At 32.5% G+C, this 12,672-nt stretch overlaps 1 protein-coding gene across 2 annotated transcripts in view; it reads right to left on the bottom strand.

The window, feature by feature from the left end:
- PAX5 (paired box 5) overlaps window positions 1–12,672 on the bottom strand; it is a 244,207-nt gene that overhangs the window by 102,014 nt on the left and 129,521 nt on the right. For both annotated transcript variants that reach the window (XM_032213884.1, XM_032213882.1), the window contains one exon: window positions 7,889–8,018. In XM_032213884.1, coding sequence (XP_032069775.1) covers window positions 7,889–8,018 — 130 coding nt within the window. The remainder of the gene's footprint in view (window positions 1–7,888; window positions 8,019–12,672) is intronic.

The raw sequence follows: 12,672 nt of genomic DNA, 5'->3' as shown, positions 1-12,672 counted from the left end.
CCTGTTTACAATTCATTTGTAACCTTTTTTTTAAGAAATGCATAATACTACATTTGATTTTCCCACACAAAATGAAGATGTCCTAACACATATGATGTTGAAAGACAGAATGTTTGTGATAGTTCAAACTATATGTTATGTTCAACATTTAATGAGGAAATGGCAATTTTAAAACTTTTAACAGGAGTTTGTGGGTGGGTATGATTTGTAATAGATATATAAAAGGATTGGTTCATCAATCTTATCTGGTCTTTTCTATTTTGTTAGTTTCTCTTATAATTCCCATAGTCCTCTATTGTATTTTTAACGTGCAAATAAACCAAACTAATACTTAAACTTACATTTGCATTTAAGAACATTAAAACGCCCTGCAGAATTAAATTTTGCCGTATCTAAACTACATTTCCAGCAACTTGCAAAGAGTGGTCTACTGAATAATATCTGGTAGTTTATACTTTGCTAGTTGCATATTAGTGATGTGACTTCAGAGGCACCAACTCTCTTGTATCTGACAGTTACTGACCATGAAAGGCAGAATGAACTATTTTCTGTCCTGCTTTGTTTATCATTCTGCATACTCCTTTATATTAGACTGCTAATCTTGGATTATTAGTTTGTCTTTGTCCCAAGTATACTCAGAGATCTGCTGTATGATTCTTCTCCAAGCAGAATTAGGTGCTGAACATTGCCTTTTCCTATCAAGTATTTCTTTAATTACAAATTTACAAATTTATAAATTTAATTATAAATTTATAAATTTATTTTCTCTTCTAGATGTAAAATCTCCTTCACTTATCATTGCTGAGATTAGATTCTCATCCTCATTCTCAGGAATGCTCATATGCAGATGCAAACATTTTACATCCAGCATAAATGTTTTATTCCGATATACAAACATAATGTTCAAATTTGTTGTAGAAGCATGCCATATATTTAGGAGAAAAGGCTCCAACCATCATGATAGATTTGCCCTTGCTGTGGGTTTTTAACGGGGATCGGGTAGCCATCTGTCAGGGATAATTAAGTCTACTCCTTTATTAAGCAGAGGGTTCGACTAGATGATTTGTAAATTCTCTTCGCACATTCTTTGATTCTATTGTTCGAACTAATTAAAAAGCTTCCTTTTTTCCTTCAGAAGAGGAAGAATATTGACAAATTGAGAATTAGTACAGCATGGTGATAAATTGGAAATTCCCCACTTTAAAGTTCATGTCAGTCATGAACTTAAGTTCACCAAATCAGCATACAGTATGTCACTGAGTCAGATAGAGATAAAGATCATCATTTCTATAAAATGATTAAAAGTGAAACAGCTTTGTTCTCTTTTGTGTCTAATTTTGCCTTCACTTTGTTCTTTAATCAGAAGATGGATTGCAAGTAGTGACACCAATTTATCAGTTATTTAATATCAATAGATGAAATGATCTTGGGCAAGCTAGTATTTATTAAGACTAATACTGCTCCAATTCTCCTTAGTCCCTTAACCCCATTCAAATTTTCTTGGGAATTACAACAAAATAAACATGAATATGATGAAATATAAACCAATAATAACATCATTAAAATAATTATTTAAATGAATCCAACCTTAAATAATTATTGTTCGCTTATTAGTTTTCCAAGCTGAATGTTCTCCATCAAAATGAAAAGTTTTTAATGTTACTAATATTGTAATGGATATGGAAAGAATGATTGTATATGAGTAGAGGTATATGTTTGTATGCACACTTGGATGTGCTATAGGGATGTAAAGACTCATTTTCAACTCACCAAACTTACATACATGCCTAAATAAATCATATGCAAATTAGCTTTGACAGTTTTTTATTTCCCTTTGGAAGAGGTGGCAACCTTAATTTACTTGCCATTTTGATGGGGGGTTTTAAAATTATATATGGTATTACTTAAAACCAAGTAATAATTCAGCATATTGAATACTAATTTGAATTAATATTATGTGGTATAATTATGATTTTCACTGATGTTACCTATGAAATTATGAGCTTGGTTATATTAAATACTTTGTCTCTATTATTTATTATTACAGCAACTATATATTTTTCCAGGTAAAAGCATATATGAGTGATTAAATGCCCAAGATAAATTTATACATTCATGAATTAAAATATATTTGGGTATTTTGATGCAAAATTGCCTGTGGCTTTCAAGAAAGAACATACTGTTAAGAAATCAAACATTATTATCTGGAGAATCAAATTCTATGTTCATACTAATGCTAACTATTCTCTTTTTTGTTTATTTGAAGCAGGAGGAGAGGAGGATGCAGTATTGCTATAGTCCAGGATTTATTACTTTTCTTCCTTCTAACTCAGAAAGTTAAAAATGAGAATTATAAAGGCTCTACAAAGAGAGTAAAATATATGATATCAGAAATCTGTTAAGAGAAGTTGAGACATGGAATGATGAATGGATGCCATGAAAGGGGGAAACCCTAAATAAAAAGGGAAAGAATTGGTTTGCTTGACCCCTAGTTGATGAGCACATTAGTGAACAATTTAGTGCATTCCAGATGTTTTGGACTATAAACCCTAATAATAGACCACAAAATCTTTTCAGGTTTATAAAACCCATGGCCCAAACTTCTAAATAACATTAAGTTGTGTCACTTTGATTTATATCATCCCAATGAACATTTAAAAAGTTGTACCCCATAAGCCTTTTTCCCCTTCAAAATCTATAGTCCTCCTTGCAATGAATTAAATATTAGATTAAAGACTCCTGGACAATTTTGAGTCTGAAGCATTCAGTTTGAAACAGCAGCACAGAAAGAATTCAGAGGGAAAGGAATATGTCCTCCAGAAACCCTAAATATCACTCTAATAGCATTCTAAAGCACCAAAGCATTCAAGCATCATTTTAATATGCATTTTAAGTTTAGAACAAAATATAGCCTAAGCCACTCAGGGACACCATAACACTAGAAACCAATTAAATACTTAGTAGGTTACTATAAATATTTAGCAATACAGCTTACTAGATCTTATGTGAAAACCATTTCAATTGTTAAAATATTAATCCTGTATATACTTTCCATATTATCAACTAATATATAAATCAAGTATGCAAGCATGGGATCATCTAGTACAAGGACTGTAACTTGATTTTGCAGTGATCTTCAGATTCCTCAGTTTAGAATACCTCAGGAAAGAGTCCTATTAACTCTACATTGTGTTGCTTTATTAAACACTGCTGAATTTGATGCATAAATATACAGTGGTACCTGGGTACTCATTGTTAATTGGTTCCAGGAGGTACAGTAAGTACCAAAAATGATGACAAGGGATGAAGGTAAACTTTGCCAACAACTTGCATCAACAACACCATAGCATGCCTTAATGAAATAATACGATATACGAATAATCCAATTTAGGTTTAATATGTCCCCTCCAGGAATCTCCAAAATCAAATGAATGTTTTGATTGGAGCAAAGAATCAAAAATGCAACAATAGAAAGTAAAACCATTCTAACAAAAAAAAAAAAACCCAAACCCTATTTCTCTGTACTTGTCCCAATCTTCATAAAGAAATAAACTATTGTATGAGTGAAAACCCCTTGATAGCAAACTTCTTCATTTCTCTCTGGGATGGCTGGCATAATGGGGCTCCTGTGCAAAATATGTTACAGTACAGAGCACCATTTAGGTAGATTGTGTACTTATATAATGTTGATTTAATGGAAATTACTTGCTTTCTAGTAAAGTTGATCAAAGTGAGATAACATGTTAGTTTCAGTGCCACTCTGGTTGCTCTGTTCTGATATACTGTAAATTTCATCCAGTTATTAAAGACCATTGGAACAAAATCTGATGAACAGTGACTATAAAATACATGAAAAGATCACTGAAAAGCAAAAGGTATTGTAAAAGAATTTAAAAATAAGGTTGAAAGAAAAGCAATGGTGTGAAGAACAGAGTTGGTTAGTTCTTGTGTTACATAAATGAATTCTATACATTATACAGCACATATTATTTGAATATACTGTATATGTTTGGGTCCTTTTATGTATATCATACTTTTATGCTTATATGTTCACGATATTTATAAACCATGAAAGTTTATGAGGACTTAAACCTTCTGTTCACTTCTTTTCAATTAATTCTGATCTAACACTAATGTGTCACATATCCACTTGTCTGCAATGCATACAGTTACCACTAGTCTCCACTTCTACATATTTAAATTCAACATTTTTATCACAAAAGGATTTCAACGATTCAATATTCTTTTAACGATAACCACATTCAGATCACAACAAATGCAAGCTAAGGACTATATCTTCAAGCCTGTACACAGAGCTATTTCTAGCTCATTATCAGACTTGGACAGAAATTCTGTTCCCTTCCCCCCACATTCACCCCATGGTCATCATTTGTCATGCAGTGAAATAACCTGCATAAAACATAGCTAATTAAATCTTTTTTATCTTCTACTTCAGATCCAGGTATATGACATAAAAGCAAGTAAAATCTTCATTGCTCATGTTGGGTAGAATATTTTACAAATTGGGTAAGAGGCAGAAGGAAAAGACAGAGGTGAATTTTGTTCTGCTATGATATCATGTAAGTCATATATTTATATCAGCTGCAAGCCTGATTATTTAAATTGGAAAATACCTTTTAATTAGTTGAGTTCCATTAGCCACAGTTAATACAAATGAAATTATTTGGTGACTCACTGGAATGTTTTGTGGACTCTTGTCAAGAATGTCTATTGCATCCGTTTACATTTAATTTAAATTTGGAACTTCTGACCTGTTTGAATCAAAAGCTGAAGGGTATCTTGGGCAATAAGATGATTTGATGGTAAACATAAATTGTTTTTATATGCTGTTATATTTTTTAAAAAAAATAAAAATATATTTTTAAAAATATTAAAGTTCTTTATCAAAATTGATGGATGTAGTACATTTTGGTAAGTTATCAAAGTATTCAATTAAGTGGAATAATTATATTAATATGTCCAATAGGATCTAAAGTACCTATTGAAAGATATAAAGATTGGGATCTTATATAAGATTTGAATTCTCTTAAGAATCTTGGAATTATTGCTTCTAGGAAGATCTCCAGGTCAGTGTATTTCAAAATGTTTACCAAAAATTATGATTGATATTAACAAATGATTACGTGCTTTTATGGGAAAAAATAAAGTATGATTAAATGAATATTTATTTTTAGAGGTATGTAGAAGTTAAATCTGTTTGGGTATTTTAAGGATATGAAAATCTTTATATTAATCTGACAGTTTCCCAGTTTTCTTTATCAAAATAACTATTTTCTTATAGAGAAGGGAGTTTTGATTTTCAGATTTAGAGTTTATCATTGACATATATTTTCATATTTAATTGAATAAGTGATTCTTTTCTAAAGTCTTCATGGACACATTTTTATTATTATTTGTTTCCCTTGGTATCCTGGCAGGGGTTTGTATCTATTTTTATTCTTTGTCTCTATCTATGAAAGGAAATATTTGCCATTAAAGACTGCAAGATATATTTGGAATATGTTGAGAAGAAAGATTTTATTTCTAGTCTCATAATTGATATCTGGGATTGAGTGTTGTAGCCAAGACAGGGTATTGATACCTTAGCTAAACTTATCTAACAATCTTATAAAGCATTTGCAATATTGCAGGAAGAACTTGAAAACTGATGAATGGAAATATATCCCATTAAAATGTTTTGATTAACTGATTAATTGAATGCATTAGCAGCATTGGAAACTCCTAAATATTATGATTGGTCACCCTTATTACATTATTAGTATTTACTAAATTAATAACATTAAATTTTAATTAATCATTAAATTATATTATTATTATTATTATTATTATTATTGAAGGAATATGTAAGATTCTAAAGCTATTATTATTTTAATTGACAGGATTATTATAACAAAGAAAGAAAACTAGGTAAATTAGGTAAATTGATTGTGTTAGTTTTAAATGATTTGTTTGTCTGTATGCCTCTTGATCTTCTGATATATTTGTAGTGTACTGAACACTTAAGATATTTAGTAAAGACTGGATGCCAACATTAAAATGTTGGAAATTTAAAATTTTTAATAGTGAAAAGAACTTTAATACACATTTTGAGCTTGTCCCATTGATGGTCCATTTTTGTTCAATGTAATTCAGTTTCTCAATTCGAAATTGAGAAGACAAAATAAGACATAAAGAAGTATAATGTTGAACTATATACCAGAAATTTGGAACTTAACGATGTATGAAGAATCTAGATTTCCAGTAGACTATAGTTAAAATCACTGCTTTCTTTATCGAAATGAGTCTGCTAAGACAGATTTTAAATGTCAGATTGTTGATGTGTGTTTACTTTCTGTCAATTTATTTCATATCAATTCAAGAAAAACCTACCAATTTTCATTTTCTGTTTAGTCAAGATATAATTTATTGCTTAGAAACTCAGTTTATTTTCTCTTTAAATACATATATATTATTAATTGATATTACTTATGTATTTTCCTTTTTTGTTTTTTATATTTCAGTATCTTTTTGTTTTTGTTTATTTTTGTTATATTAACAGACATAAAATACTGTATTTACAAAATAAATGGTCAGTGTTCTGCAAACAATATAAAATAAGAAATTAATAATGCAAACATTTTAAAATCAATAACTAAAAAGTAAAAATACGAACAATTTATCAAATACAGTAGGAGCTAAAAATGCAACTGCAAATTAGAATAAACACCTATCAAAACAACTAAGAAAAATTATTAAACCAAAAAAACCCAATCTTCAGTAATACTGGCTTTATTGATAAATAATCTTCCTCTTCCTGAGTGGAGGATTGAATAGAATAGGCACTGTGCAGAAAATTGTGGGGTATGTATTTATTTGTTTTGAACAAGATGGCATGAAACTTAGTTAGAACCATTGAACAAATTTAGTTCTAGGTCTCATGCAAAGAATTTGCATACCATCCACCAGTGTGCTAAAATAGGAAACTACAGAAAAAAACCACTCCTGTTCAGCAGAGACAGGGTTAGAAAACTGGATTGGATCAATTCACATGCTGTCTTCCAGGCAGCAAAATGACCCCTACAGACAGGCAAGGACGTATTCCTATGTTTCTTTCCCCCAGTGCTGCAGCCACTAAGTTCATATAGCTCCCTAGGAATCTGTCATTCAGTTTGCGTGGAAAGTCTTCGAGCAATGGCTCCAGAGGAGCTGGCTTCATTCTTCCTTCATTCTAGGGGGTAAGGATGGAATGAAGCTTCAGAAGCCTCTGTTCAAGCAGACCAGTAAAGTCTTCCTTCCACAACTCCCTTGCTGATCAAGAAAGAAAGAATATAGCAATACGGTCACCACTCCACAAAAGAATTGCAGTAAGGGGTCACCAAGAGTGATGGGGCTTTCTTTTGGTCCTTTGGATATCGCTTTAGTCCCTTCCACCTTTACCATTCAATTAGATTTTTTTTATAGATAGGAAGATGGTGGGTCAAACCACAAAGAAATCAGTAATTCAATTTAGTGTTGCTAGCCTTTGGGGGCATTTGTTTCTTTAATAAGGTGCTTTCACAATTTAAAGGCATCATTTCTGATGCCCTGATAAGCTTTGGGCTGCATATGGTCTCTAAAGCATTAATCTCTATTGCAGTTACAACAAAGTTATTTTTGTTGCTTTGGTATATCTCACAAACTCAAAGCAATTATTCATAAAAGCAATAAACAGGTAGAACATCTATATAGAATAGAAGCTACTGAGGTCTCTGAATGCGTTCAGTGTCATGGGTTTCATTTTATTTTTAAAAAACTAGAATTTGTTAAATTCATACTCATATTCCAAACCTTATACACGATCATCGCAAGCATCAGTTTTGACATGACATTCTTTTTAAAGTTTTCTTACCTGTCACAATAGGATATGATTGTGGTCCTGGGACACTGGCCCCCAAATCTGTTGATGTAGGGCTTGTTAAATTGGCCTTCATTTCGTCTAATCCACCAGCTAGTGATGTCATGGCTGAATATTCTGTTGACTGAGTTCAAAGAAAAAGAGATACTTTAGTAACATTTTCTATATATTAAATTCTAATATATGATGAAATCAAGCTAAGTGGTTCATTCCTATATTGGCAGTGAAGGCCTTGGTAATAATGTAATAATGGTGATTTTATATCTGAAGATTGATTTTAATGTTCAGATGCAGCGTGAAATGAAATGGTTTCAAACTATTGTGAGATGTTATGACAACATGAATCCTGCAACTTCAATTAACCAAAAACTTTTTAGTTTCTCAGATTATTCTCAGGAGGACAAATCACCAGCACTTCCTAATATGAATCACAAGGTAATCTCAAAAAATACTAATTATTGGGGGGGGGAGCATGGGAATCTCTGCATCACTTCTACAAGCTTGAAGGTTTTTGACAGTTTATTTCTATAAACCCATGAATTATTAAGCATGACAATATTTTTGCTTTGTTTAATGATGCACTAGAAGTTTTTTAAAATAGTTTTTTAACTGCAAAGCATCCTCTGTTGGGCTGTCCATTATAGAATTACAATTTAACAAGTTCCCAAACAAGAAAAGTATTGTGAGACCTAAGCATTTTAGAATATGTACTCATTACAGTATAATGCATTGAAATAAAATTGCATTTCACAATTATAGCGCATCTCACAAGTATATAAAAAGTTGATAAATGTAAACTAATTCCTTCAAATAATGAACAGGTGGCAATCAATTGCCAAGCAGAAAATTAATATTAGAACCAATAAAGAAATTATCAAGCCAACTATATACATGACTGTAACAATTATCAAGCAAGATGCAGACTGCCCTGTTTACCTGACCTTTTGGTTAATGGTTTGTGTTGCATTAATTGTGTTTGTCTTTGGCTATAGTTAGAGTTATTTCTTGTGATTTATTGGTTGCAGATATCACTCTGTGTTTTTTTTTAGCTGTTGCTTTGGGTATGTCTGTATTTAAGCAATGGCCTTAAGGATGTGCCACTGTTGTATTTTTATCTTATCTTCTCATGCAGGACAGCAGCATAAAATATTTAAATAAGAATAAAATAGCTTAGAGAAAAGATAACAAGCTCCTCCTGTGCAAGGCAGCATTGAAGTAAACTGCCTTGGTTTAAAATGACATAGATGCATGTTTCCCTGGAAATTAAACTCCCTCATTTCAAAGCGATATTAAAAGAAAAATGGTGGTACATATGTACTTAGGGGTATATAAGCAGTGATGTATTATCTCTGGACTTTTATCCCAAACTGCCCACTCTATTCAGGAGGAAGGATACTGTAGAACAATCCCTTGTTTCATAATTCCTTGTTTTATTTGCATTGTAATTTCTTTAAAAATGCATTAATGATTTGTAACACTTCAGTTTTTTATTCGGGGTAAATTGGAACCACCAATGTGCAGTTGATATTTTGGCCACACTGTTTTAATGACCACCAATTACCCACAGATCATAAAACAAAATGCTGTTAGCATTTGTAGGATTCTTCTATTCAGAAATGTATTATTTGTTAATAAGGATGCATGCTATATTTATTATTTGTAAACGGATACAACTCGGTTGCAGCTTGAAGTGAATCCTAACTCCAGGTGATGTAGGCAATTTTGGCTGTTTTGTTTGTTTCTCTTGATGTTTTGTTTTCTCTTATTCACTGAAGGCATGTCTAATGTCACAAATCAAAATTCTGCTCCACCCCAGTTTGTCTTCCAGCTCTTCATTGAACTGTAAATACAGCCATAGCCCAATGGAGGACATAATCAGATTGTTTGTTGATTTAAAATAGCCTGTTGCAATCCAGCTTTTTCTATACAAGTAGTTCTCGACTTACAACCATGCATTTAATGACTGTTCAAAATTATAACAGCACTTGAAAGGGTAATTGTTGATATTTTTCACACTTAAGACCACCGCAGCGTCTCCATGGTCATGTGATCAACATTCAGAAGCTTGATAGCTGACATGTATTTATGAGGGTTGCACTGCCCTGAGGTCATGTGATCCCTTTTTGTGACCTTCTGACAAGCAAAGTCAATGAAGAAGCCAGATTCACTTAATAACTGTGTTACTAAGTTAATAAACTGCAGTGATTAGCCAGGAGTGGCAAGGAAGGTGGGCAAAACTCCCAATAATTATCTTGCTTAGCAACAGAAAGTTTGCACTCAATTGTGGTCATAAGTTGAGGACTATATGTTATATGAATAGATAGCAGGGTTTCTTGGGCATAAGCAAGCTGCTGGATGTATTGACCACAGGCACAGCAGAGAAGGGCAGGTCTCATTAAAATACATTGCACAAAAGAATACTGGAACATGGTAAAAGTCCTTTAAGCAAATAGGTGTCAAAAAAGAAAGAAAGAACAATATAAGATGCTCATGATAGGAAATTGGGTTGTCATATAAAGGCTTGAAATCCAACTTGAAATGCAAGAGGGATAAGCAAGTGTATAAAAAGCAGTTTTGAGGAGAAAAAATTTCCTTCCCATCCTTGCCTATGGAAATAGCCAGACTGGTCTACTTTTTTGTAAAGATTTGGAGCAGATCTCTCACAATCATTCACTATATGAATCATATAGTTTGGGGCTTGAGATTGTCTATAAAGAGAAACTATTAATTTATACAGAGAAATTATGAATAAAGACCAATATATGTGTCCCAGGATAATGTTGCTATCATGCTAATGCTAGTGTTAATGTTGATAAACTGTGGATCGTTAGCTCTCTAAGAGAGAAAGGAGAAAGAATATATATAGAGAGAGCTATAGAGAAGAAACAGGTCCCTGAGGCAGATAAGGATATGTATACACATTTTTAACAATTTAAAGACAATTCTTCTAGCAGCTCAAGGTGAACATGCTTACATGCCCATCATGCTATTTCTTTCTGAAGTAAGCAACTTTACGCAATGCATAGAAAAGGGGTGAGACAGAATGTAAAGAGATGAAATAAGAAAAATTAGCAGAAATATAGCTAAATCTAGTTTGTACCAATACCAATACCTTATATCTCTACACACCTCTCCATTTTGGCAAGCTATCTTTCCTTCAACTACATCCATTTGCTGCCTTTTGTTCTTTTAACTCGCTTTATTTTTGAGAACTTGGCCAACTCTTTTAAAATTTCTGGGTTCTCCCCTTCCTTTGAACCCATTCCGTCTTCCTTCAAATATTTGTTTTGCCCTACTAGCCTTGTTCATTCTATCTGTATGACAAAATCACCTTAGTGCATTTAATTCACATTTCAACCAGCATCCAATCATTCTTGATCCTCTTATTTCTTGATTTGCCACTCACTGTTCTTAACATTACCAATTCCTGCTGCATTTAAATTGCTTGTATGTTTTGCCCGACATAACCAAGTCTCATTTCTACAGAACTAACTGGGCAGAAGTTTGCTCTTTAAACATTCATTTCTCCCAACAGATGGTATCTTCCCACCAGCTTTCTACCAGCATTGGCATAATTTAAAATTTCTCCATCCATTTTCCTATCTTTAGTAAACATTCTACTGGGGTATGTAAACACAAATTTATTTCCTCTAGTTTTTGTCATTTATGTATAGCTCGTAATCCTTCACCTTTTCTCCCTGTTTAACATATCTATCTATTTGATACTTTAATTTTCAGATTCATACTTCACTTTGCACCATCAGTCTAACATTCCCTACAAATTATCCAGCTTCTCAGCCAGCAATCTGCCATCATCTTTATGTGCCCTAACCAAAACACTTCTTATAGTGCTACAAATATTTCTTATACTTTTTTCCATAAATATTTGAACAAGGGGACATCACATATCCTTGTCTTTCTCCCTAGTCAATGCTGAATTGTTTATTAACCATTCTAATTATTCCCATTCATGTTTTACTTCCACCCTCTTCTATTCTACTAACATTCAGCAATCAAATTTAAACTCCGCAGCTGGGGAAAACATTCCATAATTTAAATCTATTAATTTCGGTTCTTTTGTTTAACCATCATACACCAATGGTCTTTTTTGTATTCATATGTTCTCAATGATCTGTTGAAAAGCACAAACTGTTCTGGCATAAAAACTGTACTGTACTTCCCCCAAAAAAATTCCTACCTCTAAAATGCTTTTAGTCAGATTTTAGTCAAACACGTAACCAGGCACACTAATCCCCTTGTAGATTTTGTATTCATTCTTTCAACATTTCTCCTTGGTAAAGGGGAACAATAAGAGCATTCTTCCCATAATTACGCAATATTTTAGGATTTGTTTCAGCTCTGCTTTTCAACATATCAACATATACAGTAGTCCTTGACTTATGACCTAAATTAAACCCAAAATTTCTGTTGCTAAGCGAGACATTTGTTAAATGAATTTTGCCCAGTTGTTAAGTAAATCACTACAACTGTTAAGTTAGTACCACAGTTGCTAAGTGAATCTGGCTTCCCCATTGACTTTGCTTATTAGAAGGTTGCAAAAGTTAATCACATGACCCCATCAAAAATATAAGTCACTTGCCAAGCATCTGAGTTTTGATCACATGACCATGGGGATACTGCAAGGGTCATAAGTGTGAAAAATGGTTGTAAGTCGTTTTTTTCAGTGCCATTGTAACTTTGAGCATTGAGCTGTTGGAAGTCAAGCGGCATACATGTTTAATATATGATTATGATTACATCACTAACATTCCTATTTC

This window comes from Thamnophis elegans, chromosome 3, assembly GCF_009769535.1.
Source record: "Thamnophis elegans isolate rThaEle1 chromosome 3, rThaEle1.pri, whole genome shotgun sequence".
NCBI lineage: Eukaryota > Metazoa > Chordata > Lepidosauria > Squamata > Colubridae > Thamnophis > Thamnophis elegans.
The sequence above is the reverse complement of the archived record's forward strand: the minus strand, read 5'-3'. Positions and strand labels throughout refer to the sequence as shown.